At 35.0% G+C, this 13,904-nt stretch overlaps 2 protein-coding genes across 2 annotated transcripts; both read right to left on the reverse strand.

Annotated features, from left to right (window-relative positions):
* Positions 1 to 659: 659 nt before the first annotated feature.
* Positions 660 to 2,122, reverse strand: LOC112749548 (bifunctional dTDP-4-dehydrorhamnose 3,5-epimerase/dTDP-4-dehydrorhamnose reductase). The gene is made up of 2 exons (XM_025797830.2): positions 1,411 to 2,122; positions 660 to 1,224 (listed from the first exon to the last, which is right to left on the reverse strand). The coding sequence occupies exons 1-2, from the start codon at positions 1,861 to 1,863 to the stop codon at positions 772 to 774; spliced, it is 906 nt and encodes a 301-aa protein (XP_025653615.1). The 5' UTR covers positions 1,864 to 2,122; the 3' UTR covers positions 660 to 771.
* Positions 2,123 to 5,174: 3,052 nt separating this feature from the next.
* Positions 5,175 to 10,876, reverse strand: LOC112749549 (phospholipase D gamma 1). Its single transcript, XM_025797831.3, has 9 exons — positions 9,541 to 10,876; positions 7,739 to 7,855; positions 7,359 to 7,553; positions 6,997 to 7,248; positions 6,822 to 6,890; positions 6,566 to 6,713; positions 6,314 to 6,462; positions 6,037 to 6,204; positions 5,175 to 5,936 (listed from the first exon to the last, which is right to left on the reverse strand). Exons 1-9 carry the CDS (start codon positions 10,498 to 10,500, stop codon positions 5,445 to 5,447), a joined length of 2,550 nt encoding a protein of 849 aa, XP_025653616.1. The 5' UTR covers positions 10,501 to 10,876; the 3' UTR covers positions 5,175 to 5,444.
* Positions 10,877 to 13,904: the final 3,028 nt, after the last annotated feature.

Genomic DNA, 13,904 nt, shown 5'->3' on the forward strand with positions numbered 1-13,904 from the left:
AGCCATGCAAGGACTCAAATACAAAAGTCAATAGGTGTAATGGTGTATAACTAAAATGTGTAACTTGATTTTAGACTTCACCTATGGGTATTTATAGTTAAACCTAAGGCTGGTGTTTTTTTTTTTTTTTTGGTCAGATTAGACAGCCCTTAATCCTAGATATTACTCATGTATCATTATTACACACCCACACAACACACTCTCACACACTACATAAATACATTTAAAGGTTCATTTTTCCTTTCATAGGACTTGAACCCGGATGCAACTTCTTGTAAGGCAGTAGATACTGCCACTAGCTCCAAGCCTCGGCTGCAAGGCTGGTGGTTAAGTAGAATGACACCCCTATCCGAGGGCCAGGTCGCGAGGGGAGTTTGTGTGGGATTCTCTACTGCTAGGGCTATGCCGGCTATCCGAGCCTAGGTTGGTTGGAGCATCTTTTGGGCTATTGTTGGGCCTCTTTTCCTTCTGGATGCCATACGCACCTGGTGACGCAAGAGACTTTGGGGCTCCTTTTTGAATCTTGGCAGGAACAATTTAATTGACTCTTAGTGAATCTTGATGAGAAAGAAAAGAGATCTATTATTGAACGTATCAAGTATCAACTAAACCCCGCTTCAGAGAAACAGAGCACGCTAACTGATCCATTGTATCAAGTATAAAGTAACTGGCGACTAATTTATTGATGATGAATCATTGCGAATACAGAATACAAAAAAAGAAGACAAGCAGCCATATTAATGCACACAATGCAAAAACCGAATTGATGAATCAAGGTGCAGCAAGCTTTGCGTTAGGCTGGAAAACATACTTAACAAGTGAGTCCTTAATGGACAAGAGTTGAGGGAACTCTTTTTTCAACTTGGAGGCATCAAGCTCGTTGTTGCTCCTTGGGGCAACAATGACCTTGGCCTGCTCCTCCAATGTGAAGTTCTTCCAAGTGAAGCTCGGATCCACATAGTCCCTGTACATCTCAAGAATCTCGTTGTGGCTCACCACTCCTGGGTTCGTGAAGTTCCATATCCCAGTCAGATTCCTCTTCGCCATCTCTATCGAGATCGGAAGCAGCTCGTCAAGTATCGTCATCGAATTCGGGATGTCAACTACCTTCTCGTAACGTGTTATCTTCGTTATGAAGTTCCGTGGGTTACTCAGATCGGATGAGATTGGCATCCTCACTCTCAACGTGCACACATTCTCGTAGTTCCGCAGCAGATCTTCCACCTACCACGCACACCACAAAGGAAACTCAGAATATTATTTTATTTTGTTATATATTAATTTTGAAAAACACATCTCCAACATTGACGTGTCGATCTGATCTGAAATTGAAAACTGAAACCACAAGACAGAGTCCAACACATTTCAACATGCCATGCGACTTTGGATTGGAGGGATCTAAATGTATACCATGGCTTTGGTCTTGGAGTAGTAGGATCCGATGAAGTTGGGAGTGTCCTCCTCCTTGAAGCCGACGCCGGATCCGAGGGTGTGGATGGAGTCGTACTCGAAGATGCAGCCGGTGGCGTAGTTGATCAGAATGAGGCCCTTCTCGCGGCACACGTCAGCCAGGGTGAGGGTGCCGACCACGTTCGTGCGGATGGTCTCCACCTTGTGAGACTCGCACCAGTCGACGTTGGGCCTGCCGGTCACGCCGGCAGCATTGAAGACGTGGCTGGGGTTGACAGCGGCAATGTCCGCCTCGAGGGAGGAACGGTTCTCTAGGCGGCCAGAGCCGTAGACGAAGGGGATGCTTTGGGCTTCACAGAGCTTGCCCAGGAGGCCACCAATCCAGCCGGTGCGCCCGTAGATCAAGAACTTGAGTTGCTTGTCACCGGCGCAGCCGTTAGCTGGTAAGCCCATTGTGTCGGAATGAAAGAATGGGTGAATAATAATGTATTAATGTGGTTGGCTGCTTCTTCTCTTGCTCTATTTCTGTGGATATTTATATGACACTTGGAGTTGGAGTGGACAATTCCTGTTATTTTCTTTCTAGGACAAGGAGTCGAGGACAGCTGCGACGGTGATTATAAAAACTAAAAAACATTACTATTTTCCTTTTTTATATAAAAAAATTAATTTTAATGCAATAAAAAGAGTTTTATTTTATACAACTCAAGTAATCTTATAAGAGTTTGGAAATTCGTTTAGTGCAGTACACAATTTGGTGACTTACATGAAAATTAAATTTAATATAAAATAAAAAAGTTATCCTCATTTTTAAAGTTTTATGCCTTTTTTTTTTCTTCTGTGTAGTAAAGGTGAAAAAACAAATAATTCTATAGTTAAAATGTTAGGGTCAATGCTCAAAATAGGCCAGCACTTTTAATAAAGCCAAGGCCTCAATAGAGCCTTGAAACTGGTTTTTATTATATCTGTATTGAACAATTTTTTGTTTATTATTTGAATTTGTATAAAATATTAAAAATTATTGTAGAAAAATTAATTTTTTTAGAGAAGAAATTTTTTTGGAGTAAGAAAAATGGTAGGAATGATATAGCAATGATCAGGTGGGAGGTTGTGCAAGCTCCTAAACAGTTTGGTGGATTAAGCGTCAGGGATGCTATGGTGCGTAATACAGCCTTTTTTTTAAGTGGTGGTGACATTTTTGAAGAAGGATTGTCTCTTATGAAAAAAGGTGGTATGCTCTTGTAACAATCTGAATCCTAATATGATGCTGTCAACTCAGGTGTTACCTATTTAAGGGGTCTATGGAAGGATATCTGTCAAATACAGTTCAAGGATCAACAAGTAAGATAGAAGATGATCAATGTGTTGTCTATGGAGATTGGTGATGGAAGAGGAACTCGTTTCTGGGAAGATGTATGATTGCGTGGAGGGCCCCTGAAAATCATTTTCCAAGGCTCTTCTCAGTTTCAAATCAAACAGGATCCATTATAGGGGATTGTGGATTTTGGGACGGGTTAGAGTGGAGATGGAACTTCCAATGGAGGCAAGAGCTATTCCAACGGAAGTTGGACTTAGTGAACCAGATGCATGAAACTTTAAGAGTGGTTAATCTTGCATATAATAGAGAGGATAAAGTTGTGTGGAAATTTGATAAACAATGTGTATTTTCTACTAACTTCTTTGTGCATGCACTGCAGGTGGAAATGCTTTCGGAAGATATAACAAGTTACAGCCTTACTAAGACAGTTTGAAAAGGCCTAATCCTACCAAGAGTTAAATTGTTTGTTTGGTTTGTTTTGATTGGAAGGGTCAATACGAAGGAGAGACTAATGTTTCTTGGCAGGTTTGGTGTTCTTGGCTGTTTTTTGTTGGAAGGCAATGGTCGTGCCCAGGGTCGCTAAAGGAACATTTTCAAAGTTGGACTGAGCTATCAATTAGTAAGCAGGAGCGCAAGCGGTGGATGGTATATTTCTATGCAATTATTTGGAATATTTGGCTAAAAAGGAATAGAAGGATCTTTCAGAATACAGGAAAATGGGTTGATGATGTTATCCATCTGTAAGGAGTGGTTAGGTGTGGATTTCTTTTGTTATTGATGGTAATGCCAAAGACAACAGGAGATATCTATTACTGTTCCTTAAGTAGCTTACTTCCTTTGACTATGGTTTTCTGTTTGTTGTCTCGTTTGCTCCACTTATTGTGTTGAGATATTCCTTTAAAAAAACATTTTTATTAAAATTTATTTAACTAGTAAAAGAAAAATGAGTAATCTCACACTATTAAAAATACTATTGATGACTAATTGATAGTTACAAATCACAAGATCTATTGGCCCTAGCACTCCTCAAAAAGAGAAGCATGTAATTTAGTCTCTAAAAAAAAGTTAACATCTTTAATCATTTAAAAATATAAATATGAATCAAGTTGGTACTTATTATACTAACATACATAATAAGGTAGTTTGGAGAAAAATTAAGTGAAAGAACATGGTCTTAAATGATATAATCTCTTCTTCTCATTTAGAAGTCTTGAGTTTAAATCTCACTCCTAATTTTAAAAGGAAAAAAAAAAGGTAATTTGGATCTCATTGCTAGTACATAACACTGATCGCATTAGTATGAAGTTAACTCATATTTAAATGTTTCAAAAATTAAATTAATTTATCCATAATTTTTTAAAGATTACTAATACATAAATGTCATCTACACATTGTGATATTTTGTCTCTTTAGTTTCTACCACATTGAGAACAAACAAATAGACAACTATTTTATAGAAACTAAAAAATTATTTTGATAGAAATAAACGATTGATCTTCATTCTGAATCCATCAACAATTTAATTCCATCAAGTGTAGTGATAGATAAAGACCATTCTGTATTTCTTGGCTTGCGATAATTATACAGTAATTTAGCTGTCGAACTTCAAAATTCTGAAAATACGTTCCGTGAAACGTGAAGCTGGTGTTTGATGGTTCATATTTCCTGTCACTGCTCCAAAAGTCTTTCATGGTGAATCAAGGAAAGGGAAACCAGTCATGCTCACATGCAAGCGAGATTATTATGGTAGATGGTATGTTTCTGTAACCTGTATATGCCGTGCCTATTCTTGTTCAATAATATCAATGCGAGTTCATTTTCAAAAGGTCTCTATTTCTCATCGCAACTTCGAAAGAATGTACATGTCATATGTGCAAATAAAATAAATAAATAGAAAAATAGTAAAAGGCTTTCGATATTTACATTGACGTATTGACCTTCTGCTTATATATGTTGTTCCGGGGTCAAATTATATACGATCAGATCATTTATGATTTTTTTTACTTAAAAACTTAATGACTTTTTTAATCTTACTATATAATTTTTTTAAGTGTATCATCATACTTTTTGCCTTTCTTTTATTTCAGGGGAAAAAAAACACTCTCAACAAACCTGGAAAACCGTTTGTCAATTTCAGAAAGTAAAAGTTATCTAAACCACGTGCATTTTGGTTATTCTTTCGCTTTGGCTTTCGTACATAAATATTCTCATAAATTACAGTCTGATGTTAGGTAGGGATTATAGATTATTCACATGTTCATGTCTGAAAAAACAATTTAGCGCGCTGAGGAGCCAGGACATCAAGATCCAAGTGATAATGTATTATATTAACTCTTAACTGAAATTAACTGTTTAGTAGAGATCTAAAAAGACCAAAAGTTCGGTTTGAAATTTTCACCCATTAAGTTATCATTTAGAGGCAATGGGTTTATCCCAATAATAAATATACCTGCCAAAATTATCCTCTCTGAGTAAAAATATATTAGAAGAATCAAGTAATAATGCAAGTATTCTGACATGGAAGCAAAGTAACATGGTTCTCAAGTTAACTTTTCCATAGTATAGAATGCAAGGAAGAAATGGATCACCTTTAAGAATTGGATCCACGTTAGTTACAATCATTGTCCTGTATAATGGTGAAACTTTGCTTGTATTGTTACCATTCTCTATCTTTTTTTGTAAATCTCACACTTTTGATTTTCATTGGTTGATAAGATCAGATGGTGAGATTTTCTTGCAATAGTGTGAAGGTGCCGGTAATGTTGCCACCAAGATCAGGGAATGTTTCCCAGCCAGGAAGGGATCCCACATTGCCCTTTGAATCAACATGAACAGGGTACTTCAACAGATGGCTCTTCAATTCGGTTACTTCATCAGCTGCATACTGTCTCCAGTTATGCTCACTCAACGACCTAATCCGTCTCACACATTCAAGGCTCTCCGGATGCTCGAAACATGTTTCCACTCCTCCAATATGCTCCTTCCACAATGACATTCTGTAGCCATGGACCTGGCCTCGGGGTTTAGACCTGTTAGTTGTGCAGGTATGATGAGGCTGATATGCTCCCATTGCTATCTCGGTGTCTCTGGTGCCTTCCATTGATCGCTGGTTTATGTTTGCAGAACCCAGCAACACATACTCATCATCCACGATCATTCCTTTTGAATGAACATAAATCATGAATCTCCTGTTCTTTTTGGTGAGTGCCTGGATTACACAATAACAATGTTATGCTATGACATTTGATCAACAAGACATGACTAATGAGACAGTTGGAGTAGGGAAAAAGAACTAATTACTAACGTACCTGAGGAGTGTTTTCACCGCTAGGATTTCCAATATTTTCATTTTCAGGGATCTCACGATTACCAAGGCAAAAGAAATTCAAATAGTCTTGTGGTTCATACTCATTGTCAAGCCCGGCTTCTTGTAAGGCCTTGTAAATCGTTTCATACATCATTTGCATTGTTTTGAACTGCCAAAAGTCAACATGTATATGAACAAGAAACTCAATTAGTAGCAGTAAGGGTATTACCTTAACATATTGCAATTGACACTTTTTTGAAGTCGTGAAGGAAGCTTACCTGCCAAAACAGAATCCGCTGAGTAGTTGTACCTGTCGGTATACCTTCAGGCCACATAGGAATCACAATATACACACAAAATCTCTCATGGTGTTTGATTTTGTTGGCTATCTTTAGTGCAAGTTCCATTGGAATTAAGTTGTTTGCACCTGCAAAGAAATATGGTGAGTAATTTGTAAAAACTAAAAGGACTTTTTTAAATCCCCTGCTAATAGTATAATTCTAGGGAACAGATCTTTGCTCATTACTCACCAAGGTCTTTGTGAGAATCCCAATTATATGATGATCCAAGAAAATACTGGTTCTCAATATATATGAATTTTTGGGCAGATCTGATTGCCTTGACATATGCAGAATGTATGCTCATGTCTATCATTACATTCTTTCCACACACCAAGTTCTGTGCAATGAAATAATAATCATAATCAGCTCAGGCAGCCTCAAGTTAAAGCTAAATTTTTCAGCATATAAAGAAAGTCACATGCCAAATAATAATATTATTTCTCACCCTTCTTATAGCATCTTTAGGTTCCTTTGGAAATCCTTTGACAGAATTCGAATCAATTGAACGGAAGACCTTAAGTTAGAAGAATGTGGTTACAGTCAGTAGCATGTACACTGATAACGGAGATGTTTCTCAAAGGATGTAATGGAAGAATTCTTTTTCGATCAATTATTAATACCTGAACATGCCAAGTCTCACGGTTATCTTCACCATTAAGGCTAGTAACTTGATCAATCCCAACAATGTCTGCAATTCTATCAACTTTCAGTAATGAATCATCATATGAACTTTTCATCTTCTGGAGTTTGCTCATTTTTATTGCCCTTAACCAACGCTCCTCAAAATTGGTCAGGATGTCATATGCTGCTGGACCATCAATTCTCGAGTGCAAATCATGCCATGGTTCTCTTGGACACCCAGTAACAGGCCCCTGCTTAGTATATAGTACACAAATTGAAAGATGGATAATGCTAATGAACATTAAATATCATTAACTGGAATTGAAAACCAATAAAAATAGAAAGGGATGATATGATATACCTTAAAGTTAGGATTATGAAAGTCATCTTTGTGAGTTGTCTGCAAAGTCCTAAAGAGAGAATGTTCTGGTGTATCATATCTTCCAACACATAAATCAAGTCCTCCTATGAAAGCTACAATCTTTCTTTTGTGATGCCCTGCATCAGCATCCACAATGACAGTCTTTTGGTGATGGGTATAGATAGTCCCAGCTTCCTAAAAAAATAGTAATTAAGAATAAGGCAAGCAAAAAGCTACCACTTCTCATAAATGTATTCGTCATATTACTTTGTACACAAGAAGATGTAAAGAAAAAATATAAATCCGGAATACAAAACTATAAATATTAGTATGTAGTTGGATATATATGAACTGATGAACATATGTCATTTCTGGCTCACCTGTGTTTTAAGCAAACTATGTCCTTTTCCACCAGCTCTTGGGCAGAGAAGCACTCGTACGGAAGAGTGCTTGAAGAAATGGCGAGTGTCCTCATCATGAGTGTCCATTAGTCCAACCTACATATCAGAATAATTTGAAGATAGTGTTAAAGAAACTAGTTACAGTACAAGGTATCATCTGATGGACAAGGTAATCAATTACATTATTCACATCCAAACATAAACTAATTTATTTTATAAATCTTACAAAGTTATCAAATATGTTTGCAACTAGTATGGAAGCTCTCAAATCGTGTATTTCAATGTGGGATTGATGAAACTCAAGACAGCACAAAAATCAAAATGGCTTATGCTCCTATGATACTATTAATATTTTCAGAGTAAATGTTCAAATTAGACTCTAAACATTCTTTTAATCAAATTCATTTGTAAAAGATTTTAAGTTAGTTACGTTAGTCATCCCTCACTAACACCGTTAACAGAAGCTGATCTGACCCGTTAAGATCTATGACAGCACAAAGCTGCCCTTACGTTGTTGGAGTGAAGTTGCAGTGGTTTAAAGATTAAGATTGGAGGTCGCCGGCATGATGAGTGGTGGAAACAGAGGTCGTTGTGGTGGGGTGTCTTTTCACTCACTTGGTAGGTATGGGTCCAACTCGTTTATGCGAAGAAAGAGGAAGAATGAAGACCTAATATGTCATTGTGGGCCGAAGACATTGATCAAGAAATTTGAGAGTTTATAGAATCTTGATAGATTGTTCTATACATGTCCAAGATACCGAGTGAGTTGTTCTTATGAATTCTTTCTTCTTTAATATCCTTACTAGTTGTAGGGGTTTTCAATCATAATAGTTTTTAAAGTTTTGCAAAAAAAGTGTCATTGTAACTTTTTGAAGTGGGTTGATGAAGATGAATATGACGGAAGAAATAGAGATACAGAAACTAATGCACAAATTGAGAACAATCATGATGAGAGGAAAGTAAATATTGTATGGAGAATGAGTAGTCTAGAAGCAAAAGTTAGATTTATAAAAATGCTAATGACTTTTATATTTATGGGGTTGATAATTGTGGTTTTAATTGTAGGATTAGTTTGTATATTTTGTATTTTCAAGTAATAGTGCTATAAAAAATTTAACTTTAATCAGGCATGTAATGTATTATGAACAAGAACGAATTGATATGTCTTATTCTATTCAATTTAACAATGAATTGAGTAACTTATTTTATTAAAAAGTTTATCTATCATGTGCTATAAGGGCATATATTAAGATTACAAAATAAAAAGTTTTTATTAAAAATATAAAAAAATTTAAATTTTCAATGCATTTAAAAACGTTTAAAATTTTTTACTAGTAGTAAGCTTATCATATGTCTTTAGGACACATATTAACTAAATCCTTTATTAAATTTACTTTTAATAAGATTATTCTTTAAATATTGTAACATGCTTAATTGAACTTAAAAATAAGTGTTAAAATTAATACTATATGAAATCAGTTAACACATCACCCAATTTTAATAAATTGCACAAGATTCTAATGATATATAGATAAATTAGATATTTTCATATATTAAAATTGAAACAGCAACATTGTTGATCATAATTGTTTGATCCATATCCAAAAAACTAACCATATTGGTTTATATTACTACCATTATCTTAATCAAAAGGCCTAAACTATAAATTGAATAACTGTCAAAAACAGCTAGGCATGACAAAAAGCTTAAACTAAACAACAGCATAAGCAGCAGCAAACAGAATCACCAATACAAAGCTTAATTGAAGTTTAATTTGTTACCGTTTTCTGACCAAGGAAGCTATTGGAAGTAGGATCATCCCACACAAGGAGCAAAACTCTCACACCTTCCTGTGATTTGGCTTTGAGAAGTTCACCTAAAGTGCAATCCTTTCCATCACCTCTAGTACCTCGAATCAAACTGACATTGTAGTAAACAGACCAACCAACAATATATACCAATCTACGTGCCTCACTTATTGCATCAAATATGTCATCCCAACAACTTTTATGCTTATAATTGGCATCCAAATTGTTAAGGAAACCTTCATGAACATGAGCATCCTGATAGAGTGTAACTCTTCCACCCTTTCTAAGAGGAAAGTAAGTGTCTGGGACCCCTTCATAATTAGGACCAGCACCTACACCATTACCATAAAGGGCAACCTTATCAACATGTGTGTACTGAACTGACAAATTCAACACTGCTCCATGCTTACAAGGTTTTCCGCTAGCATTAAGGATAGGGAAAACGCCTTCAACTTTTGTACCATCGATTAACCTTTCCACTGGGATCCCAACTGCACCTATAATCTGTGACCCCACGAAATCACTGTCCTTGACAACGAAGTGAACCTCTGCAGCATGATGAGCAACAGGGACATTGAAGTGCTGCATCCAAACAGGGTTCTCAGAATTTCTGATGACAAAGGTTCTGGCTATTACAGCACCTGACACAGACACTGTGACATAGGGATCACTGGTGGATAAGTTTTGGGACACGTGGCCTTCTATTTTGCCTCCAAGATTCATAGGGAGCTTGGAAAGCATGCCTCCTAGCTTGTTGCTGAAGGTGTCCATGTTGGGAAGGTTCTTGGCCTCGTGGATCCATATTTCCAAGTTGCCATGTAAGAGGAAAATGGGTAAAGAGCTTGAAGAAGTTGGAAATGGAAGAAATTGGTGGGGTTGTCCGTGATGTGAGCCTCCAAAGGATGGAGTTTCACCGTACACCAAATGAGCCATGATTTGGAGTTGCTAAAATGGCTGGAATTCGAAAGAACGAAGAATGAAGAGGATACAGATATTGCAATGCAAGATCGATGCATATATATATGAGTGTTTGACTTTGATCATCGAGTAAAAGAAAGTCAACTAGAGGCAAGTGGAAACACCAAATGAAAATGCGAATTGGGATCGGAACGGGAGGAGAAACCAACATGATTGAGAAAAAGTCTAGTCTTTCATTACAACGGATTTCAACGTTATTTGTTCGTTTAATTTCTAGACGAATGAGAACAAGTCTGATCTCACGCCTTATTTTTTTTATTATTTAATCATTGTGAAATATTTTATTTTCACAAAAAATGAAGTATAAGGAGTCAATGAAGTATCTATATAATGTGTATAATGGAAATATAAGGATGTTCCATTCAGTAGGATATCAGATGTTTATTATCTCTGGTACTCAGATGGTTATTCTAGATAATATGAGTATATTGTGTTTGAGAAATTAGTAGTATTTTATCCTAAATATTTATTTTTTTAACTCATATTAAGCCAAATAAATAATTCATTGTACACATTGTAAAAATATTTCATTCGCTTCCTAACGGAATTTTTTCACAAATATGAAACAACTCACTTTATCATATTTATAAAAGGGTTTTTTCACAAATATGAAACAACTCACTTTATCATATTTATAAAAGGGAAACGTCGCATTACCGACAAAATTTATGATTTTTTTTAAATTTTAAATATTAAAATTAAATTATAAATTATAATAATATTAAATTAAAATATTAACCTAAAATATTAATTAATATTGATAAAAAAATATTGATCCTAATATTTTTCTTTATAACATATAATATCCTTTTTTTACATTTCTCTTAATTTTAAATTCCTTGAGTCATTGATAAAAATGGCTAATCTTAAATCTGTGTTGAAGTTTCTGGAGAAGGTATAACATCAGTTCTTGAAAAGGTTAATTATTCTAACTAGAATAAGAGCGATGCTCAGAAATCTAAATTAATTATATTATATAATATAAATTTAAAAATATTATATTATTTAGAGATTAATTAAATAATATATAAATTAATATCAAAATTAAAGTTTTGTTTGTACAAAATACTTAAATTTTAAATTTTAAAATTTAAATTTTAATAATATAAAATTAAAATGTTGGTCTAAAAGTATTAGTTAAGGGTTAAGTACGATTTTGGTCCCTAACGTAGAGGTCGAAAACTTATTTTGTTCTTAACCTTTTTTTTTTGCTATAAAATGGTCACCAATATTTCAGTTTGTTTTAAAATCGTCATCTTTTTCAAAATTTTTATTTTTATTACCAAATTATCTTTAATAAAAAATTAAAAAAAACTAAGAAAAAAAAAAAAGAAAACGCATAAAGTAAAGGGGAAAGGAGGAAGGGGTTATGTGAAGGGAGAAAGGGGGAGGGAGGGGGTTCGGGAAGAAGAGAGGGAAGGATCCTCGTCGCCGCCGCTGTCGCCGTTCTTTGCCGCCGCTGCTCTTTGTTGCCGCCGCCGTTCAACAGCACCAGAATCAGTCGCAGTTCCGCCTTCAAATGTCAGGGCCGTCGTTGCTCGTCGTCGTTCGGTGGTTGGATCTCGCCGCTGCTCCTCTGGGCTCGGCGGAGGTGCTCGATAGCGGTGGATTCTGGTTCGAGGCAAGAACAGGGGAAAGGCTTCGGTGGTGAGCTGAGGGAGAAGAGGTCGCGCTGTGACGGTGGCGTTAGGGTAACGCGAAGAGAGAAGAAGAAAAGGTTTGTGGCGCTGCTTCTATTATATTGTTGATTTTTTATTATTGTTGTTTCTGGTTGATTATGCTTCTGATTGATTATATTGTTTCATTGTTATTGTTGTTGTTGTTGTTCTGTTTCTGTTTCTGCTCCTGCTTCTTCTGTTTCTATTTGATTCCATTGTTGATTCATTAGTGATTCATTGTTGTTGTTGTGGTCCTGTTGCTGCTTCTGTTTGATTAATTGTTGTTGTTGCTTCTGGTTCTATTTTTGCTTGTGCTTCTGCTGGTGCTTCTGCATGATTTTGGAGAAGAAAGAGAAGGGAAATTTTGGTCTGAAGAATGGTTTTAAAACAAACCGAAATCTTGGAGACCATTTTGTAGCAAAAAAAGGCCAGAGACAAAAAAAATTTTCGGCCTCTACGTTAGTGACTAAAATCATACTTAATCCTATTAGTTAATATTGATAAAAAAAAATAATTCAACTAAGTATCCTTTAAAAATTGTACAATATTCAACATTTTATTATAATAATTTAAAAAAAATAAAACAAACACATTTAAATAGATTTAGTGTCTTTTTAAAATTAAATACACATCTAAAATACAAACTAAATAAAACTAAAATTTAAAATTTAAAATTTAAAATTTAAATTTTCTATTTCAGTTTTATTATTTTTAATTATTAGCAAATTATCATTTAAATACACTTCAAAAAATATAAATTCAATAAAATTGAAGATTTTAATTCGTCCGTGTGATTATTCGTCCGCACCGCCGTCCTTCTCGATGCTGCCGCGTCATCTCCAGCGCCATTCTTCCGCTTCGCCGTTCCTCTGCAACGCCGTCGTCCGCCTCGCTCGTCCTTGGCATTGCCTTCCTCCTCGCCGCTCAGTCCGCAGCCTCGCTTCATCCTACTCCTCGTCGCATTAGTCCTCATCAGCGTCGCTAATCCTTCTTTGTCGTCGGAAGTGGACCTCAGGTATTTTTAGATGTGTTTAAGAGAAAATGATTCGTAGTTAACCGTATGTATCTGTTTAGTTATTCAATCACATAGATTTTGCATGCCATATACAACATCCTAATTTGCATTGGAGAATGGTTTAGGTAGAAGAACAACATAAAGAATCACAATCCTCAAATTGCTGCCAACACTGTTATATCTGCAATTACGGTCACGACAAGAGTTTAAATTTTTTATTTATGATTTTGAATGTGTTTTAGAAATATTTTGTGTATTACTTCACAATTTTAGATGTGTTATAATTAATTTTTAATGTTTAAATTTAAATTTTAGATTTATTATTTTGGATGTGTTTCAAAAATATTTTCTATATGAGTTAATAATTTTAGACATATTACAATTGAAAAAGAAATTATGGCCACTATAAGAAAGAAATGGAGAACAAGATAGAAGAATAGAAAAAAAAAAAGAAAATCGTGTTACAGAAAAAAGAAACGTAAAAGAAGAAAACAATAACTAACTATGAAGTGGTACGAAGTTAGAGAAATTTTAGTTTTAAAATTTAAATTAATTTTAATTATAAATGTATATCTAAAAAATAAGAATATATTTTAATTAAAAATAATTAAATAATATTAAAAATTGATCAAAGACTAAATTTTATTATACAAATAGTATTTTCTATAAACAAAACATGGATCTCT

This window comes from Arachis hypogaea, chromosome 15 (genome assembly GCF_003086295.3).
Source record: "Arachis hypogaea cultivar Tifrunner chromosome 15, arahy.Tifrunner.gnm2.J5K5, whole genome shotgun sequence".
Lineage (NCBI taxonomy): Eukaryota > Viridiplantae > Streptophyta > Magnoliopsida > Fabales > Fabaceae > Arachis > Arachis hypogaea.

Coding starts and splice junctions, on each gene's coding strand:
- LOC112749548 (XM_025797830.2), bottom strand. CDS start 1,863: ATGGGCTTACCAGCTAACGGCTGCGCCGGTGACAAGCAACTCAAGTTC. Junction 1,225..1,410: donor ACTCCAAGACCAAAGCCATG/GTATACATTTAG, acceptor TGTGCGTGGTAG/GTGGAAGATCTGCTGCGGAA.
- LOC112749549 (XM_025797831.3), bottom strand. CDS start 10,500: ATGGCTCATTTGGTGTACGGTGAAACTCCATCCTTTGGAGGCTCACAT. Junction 7,554..7,738: donor ATAGTTTGCTTAAAACACAG/GTGAGCCAGAAA, acceptor CTATTTTTTTAG/GAAGCTGGGACTATCTATAC. Junction 6,714..6,821: donor CTAAAGATGCTATAAGAAGG/GTGAGAAATAAT, acceptor TTCATTGCACAG/AACTTGGTGTGTGGAAAGAA.